The sequence below is a fragment of the Lingula anatina genome, chromosome 1 (assembly GCF_051362555.1).
Source record: "Lingula anatina isolate TDL-2025a chromosome 1, LinAna3.0, whole genome shotgun sequence".
Classification (NCBI taxonomy): domain Eukaryota; kingdom Metazoa; phylum Brachiopoda; class Lingulata; order Lingulida; family Lingulidae; genus Lingula; species Lingula anatina.
In genome coordinates, this window is record NC_141767.1 from 27,130,041 (window position 1) to 27,135,435 (window position 5,395).

The following is a 5,395-nucleotide window of genomic DNA, read 5'->3' on the forward strand; positions in this document are numbered from 1 at the left end:
GGTCACATATAAACACTTTGGTACATGAATGGTGAATAAACACAAAGGAAGGCAAAGTTTAAGATTTGATATATTATTAAATGCATATATAGCACACACAAAATACACAGAAAAAAGCTTTTGAAGTTTTATTAACACAATTTAATGTCTACTCTTGGTTCTTTTACTACACATTAAGGCCAACTGCATGTTCACAGTATACACGACTTACTAATTTCTGTAATTCTATAAAATTTAGTTTCATCCCATTGTTTATGCCTTTAAGCAGATACTAAGGATTTTTTATTTGATGCCCGTAGTACTAGTGAAATGGGAATATTACAGTATTATCTGAGGAGTTTTAAATGTAAAATCGGTACATGTGTCAAGTTGTGGTAAGGAAGAATAATCACATTATCATAATTATATGTTAAATGTAGAAACTTCAAATTTAAATCTTAATCTTCATAAACATGACCATTCCTTTGCTCTGAGTTTAACTTCACATGTTTGCAGGACTTTCTATGCATTACCTTTTTCATTTACCAGAGGGACCTTTCAGAATATAGAGGGCACATTTGCCACCTATAAAACTGTCCTTACTAACTCTCCTGTTATATAATTTTAATTCAAAAACAAAATACCCTTCTTTTACTGATAGTCACTGTGTGACCTATGTTTATAGCTGAATGATAACTGAACGGACAAAACAACAAGCGTAACAAGCAAGTGTGTGAGAGGAAAACATTGACTGCCACTGAATAAAAGAATTGATGTAGAATGCTGTGAATCTTGTTTCAGAATAAAGACCTTTGTTAAGTTTCATTTTCCTTTCATATTCTGTTTACTGGCTTCCCTTCTCCTCTTGTTCATAGGATTTCTTGGATCAAAGATTTCATAGCGTTCAGAATCGTCTACATTTGCATCTAGTACTTTCCCAGATTTGTCCTCAAACTCCAACTTGTGACCTAGCCTGGAAAAGGAAATTTCGTTTTTAATTTTTGTATCAATTTCCAAAAAAATAAAAAGTAATACAGCTAAAAAAATACTTACATTCAAAGTAAAGCATGATGTAAATCAGATCTAAATCAACTGAATTATATCTATATAGTCATGAATGTATTAGAAGAAATTTTTCAGACTTGTTCAGTTATTTTTGAAAGAACACTGTATACAGTCTATTACTGCATGTGCTTACTCACCAGGAGATGTCACTGTCATCCTCTTCTTGTTCTTCTTCTTCTCCTTCAATACTTGATTTACTTTTTGTTTTGTCCATTGATATAGCTTCATGGAGTTTATTTTGGAATTTAGCCAATAAGGCAAGAGTCTGTTCCTCTCTTCCAGCTCCCCTTTTAGGTTGAGTTTTCTTTCTTTCTTTATATTTCTGTCTCTCTTGTTTGAATTCTACCAAAGCAGGATCTTCTGCTTTCTTATCTTCAAAAATAAAATTAAAATGGAATAAATTAAGTGGAGATACAATACCATGAAGATCTACATTAAACTTTTTACATCAATAAGACATATTGCCCATAACTTTACACTCACCTATTCTTAAAAACACAAATATTCTACAGTGATATCAATATAAGCAGTAATAAAAATTACTTCAATACAACAGATTGCTGGATGCCACTATTTACAACGGCCTGTATTTACAACCATCAGTTTAATTCATTAGAGAATTCTCAGTCTACCTGTATTTTCATCTTTATTATTTGGATGTGACTCTTTTTCTTTCCTCTGCTTTGCTTCAAGAAGTTGTTTCTTCAATTCTCGTACTTCTTTTCTGAGCTCTTCACTGAAATGGTCACCACACCATACATAGTATAAACAGATAAACTGATGAAGTCAGTATTTAGGCACTTCTATGCACTGCAAAACTGAGCCCCATTTCACTTTACTGCACTGTCTCTCATCAGTCAGTAATATACATTAAGATAACTCTGTGGTGGTTTTGACAGTTTCTGAGATTTAATAATGGGATTTCTTGATCTATCAATCAAACTGCCACTATATGCAGAAGAGAAGTTGTTTCAATGCTTGACTGCTTACTATAGAGTCTGAGGGTTCCACATTATAATTAGCAGGTTGCAGAGGGGAACACTAGATACAAAACCTGATATGCACCTTCTAGATGTTTTCTTCTCCACTTCTGGTTCTTCTTGGTGCTCTATTTCAACTTTGGTTTCTTTTTTTAACTTCTTCATTATTTTGTCCTTTGATCCATGCTCTTTATCAGTTTCAGTATTCTGCCAAAACAAAATATAGTAGAATGATAGTCTGTACTTATAATTGAAGGAACAAAGAAGGCTTTGTCTGAGTTGACACATGAAAAAAAAAAATGAAGAAATATTTCTTTTTATAGGGAATAATTCTGATCAAATTTCAGCAACATTTCTTCAAGGCTATACTTACACTACTGCTTTCATCATCTGATATGCTTTTCCTCTTGCCTGAACTTGAATCTTCCTCCTTGTCTATCACTGTTACTGCACTGAGGGTAGGGTCATCAAAGTCATGCATGCTTTTACTTTTACTCTTGATTTCCTAAACAAAATCATACAATTCAATTTTTTAGCTACTTAGTATGTGATCTATATTTAAAAATCTATAGAAGGCAGAAAATATTTGTTTTTTGGGGGAAATTATTTCCTCAAAAGTTAAATACAAAGATGGCTAGATAATAAATTTAATATTTTCATTGGAAAGAAGTTGTAAAATAAACTAAAAACAAAGGAAAATCATGCAAAGGCCACCAATCATCTATTATTGAAGGTTAAAGAGAAGTGTATAAGGGAATATCTCACCTTAGATGCCATTTCTACTTCTTGCTCATCTTCCTCGGCCTCTTCACCAAATGAAAGTAACTTGAAATTCCTGCAATAGCACAATTTCTATCTGTTAATCACAATAAAATGTAACCTTAATCATTTAAAGCTTCTTTTCAATTGGAAAATGAAAAAATATAAAGTTAAAAGGTGTTAAAATACTATTATTATGTAGGGTCCAATAAAATTCCACAAAACCTACTTAGTAGCTTTTGATTTGCTTTTCTTTTTCTGGACATCTTTTTCTTCATCCTTTTTTGCCCTCTTTGGTAGTGATCTTGGCAAAATATCATCATAAGGATTGGAAAGGATCTGTAAACCAGAATTTGAAAAGATTTTTTTTCACTTATGAATACACTGATATAAAACAAAATGCAAGATAATCTTTATCGTGTCATATCATATAAGTTTACATTAATCTGTCCAACTCACCTCTGTTTTTATAATTTTATGTGGATATAAAGGTCTTTCATTTTGATCAGTTTCTGTTTCTGCCAACTTAAGCATGTTGTATATAGTGTTGCCTGCTACCTACATAAGAAAAAGCATGGTCATTTTTACAAGATATATGTATATATGTTAAATTCATCTCTATATGAATCACAGTGTCTTGTGGTTAAAAAAAAGAAGAAAGAAGTTCATTGTTTATGATATTTACAAATTTACAAAAGCAAGGATATGAACTGGACTGTATAACACTGTATGAAATAATGCATACCTTTCCAAAGATAGTATGTTTATTGTGCAACTCTGGTGTTGCTTCCAAAGTAAAAAAGAACTGACTCCCATTGTCATTTTTCCCTGCATTGGCCATGGCCACCAAGCCACGTCTTTTGAACTGGAGTCTCTGATGAAACTCATCCTGGTATACAAAGAAAATATAGAAACCAGAGTCTCAGTGTGATTAATAATTTCTTTTACTGGTTGTGATCACTATTTAATAGGTATAAATGAATCTTTTCAGTAAAATTTAGAATTAAAAGTAGGTTTCTGTGTCTAAACTCCGCCCACTTACCTTAAAGGGTTTCCCATATACAGACTCCCCTCCTTCTCCTGTTCCAGTAGGGTCCCCGCCTTGGACAATAAAGCCTGGGACCACTCTGTGAAATATAGTTCCATCATAGTAGCCTTCCATGCACAGTTGTATAAAATTCCTGCATGTTTTTGGACATTCTCTAGACCACAGCTCAATGTCTATGTCTCCAACAGTGGTAACCAATAGAACCTAGGACATATGAACAATGTGTAGCAAAGAAAATAGCCAAATTACTGTTTTTAAAAGAAGTATGTTCCTTTAAAACTTGCCTCATTACTGATAAATGAAGACTGCTTTAACATGCAACTTGCTCAGCAAAAAAAGTCTAAATAGTTCTATAACAGCAAAAAGGTAGAATCAAGTCCTATGGGTACTTTTGTGGTATACCCCCCCACCCTGTAACTTTCTGTAACTTTCACTTTTCAAACAGTTTTTTACATTTTCTTGTTCATCTATGTCAAAGCTGTTGAAATAAAAAGCTTTTGTAATTACCTGTGGACTTTTTATTAGTTTTAATCACGTTTAATCCAGCCCATTGAAATACAATGTTAGAATCTTCAATTTACACCCGCAGTCAATAACTTGCCGCGTTTTCGTTGGCTAACTCTAGGGTAATTTTATGTGAACAAGTAGCTAATAATAATTTCACAGAGGAAGTCCAAGTATACAATGTATCAATTCCTATGTTCACATAAAATAAGGTAGAATAAGGTAGCCAACGAAAACGCGGCAAGTTGTTGACTGCAGGTACATCGTAAATTTTCACATTGTATTTCAATGGGGTGGATTAAACGTGATTAAAACTAATAAAAAGACCACAGGTAATTACAAAAACATTTTATTTCAACAGCTTTGACATAGGTGAAAAAGACAAAGTAAAAAAATGTTTGAAAAATGAAAGTTTCAGGAAGTTACAGGGTGGGGGGGTATACTACAAAAGTACCGTCCTATGCCTCAACATTAGTTGGGACACTGAAAAGAGACAAACGGCAGAAACTGCCGTTAAATACCGGAATTCCGTGAGAAACATATTTGAAAAATGTTCAATACTGTTCTGTTGATAAAAACCATGGGAGACGGTCAGTTTTGTCATCTATGGTGTATTGACAAAAATGGATCAAAATTCAAAGGCAGGCGAAAATGTTAAGTAATATCTTAAGTGATTAAAAATAAAGTTTATCAAAGCGTTTGAGTTCCAGGCATCATAAACTGGGTTGTAAACAGTGTAGTCTAATGCCAGTAGTAGTAGTACGTGATAATAAAACATTGTACACACAGATCACTAGCTGATTCATGTAGGAAATGAGTGCATAACGTTAAATTTCTCCCCAAATAGCAGATACACTGACGGTCAGGGAATGTTGAATAATTACCTTTCCATTGGTGGGTGGTTCCTGGATGTATATATTACTCATTTTTTACAAGTGCTTCTACTTTATAGCATTATTCACTTAAATTTTGACCGACTTTGATCGTCTGCCAGGCAGCCATGAGGTTCTAAATATTGCGCAGGGTAATCCACGCAACTTCCTGTTTACAGGTGGCGCTA

The 5,395-nt window shown here is 33.3% G+C and overlaps 1 protein-coding gene across 1 annotated transcript; it reads right to left on the minus strand.

The window, feature by feature from the left end:
• Positions 1 to 53: 53 nt before the first annotated feature.
• LOC106165120 (spliceosome-associated protein CWC27 homolog) lies at positions 54 to 5,391 on the minus strand. Its single transcript, XM_013543217.3, has 11 exons — positions 5,220 to 5,391; positions 3,826 to 4,035; positions 3,529 to 3,672; positions 3,243 to 3,341; positions 3,013 to 3,122; positions 2,790 to 2,859; positions 2,398 to 2,529; positions 2,110 to 2,231; positions 1,677 to 1,780; positions 1,182 to 1,416; positions 54 to 952 (listed from the first exon to the last, which is right to left on the minus strand). Exons 1-11 carry the CDS (start codon positions 5,259 to 5,261, stop codon positions 802 to 804), a joined length of 1,419 nt encoding a protein of 472 aa, XP_013398671.2. The 5' UTR covers positions 5,262 to 5,391; the 3' UTR covers positions 54 to 801.
• Between the last annotated feature and the right edge of the window lie 4 nt (positions 5,392 to 5,395).

What these genes read in the sequence shown, in the direction of transcription:
- LOC106165120 (XM_013543217.3), bottom strand. Translation starts at nt 5,261, where the DNA reads ATGAGTAATATATACATCCAGGAACCACCCACCAATGGAAAG. An exon ending in AACCACCCACCAATGGAAAG is followed by an intron (nt 4,036 to 5,219) that starts GTAATTATTCAA and finishes CATATGTCCTAG; the next exon opens with GTTCTATTGGTTACCACTGT. An exon ending in AAGTAGAAATGGCATCTAAG is followed by an intron (nt 2,530 to 2,789) that starts GTGAGATATTCC and finishes GATTTTGTTTAG; the next exon opens with GAAATCAAGAGTAAAAGTAA.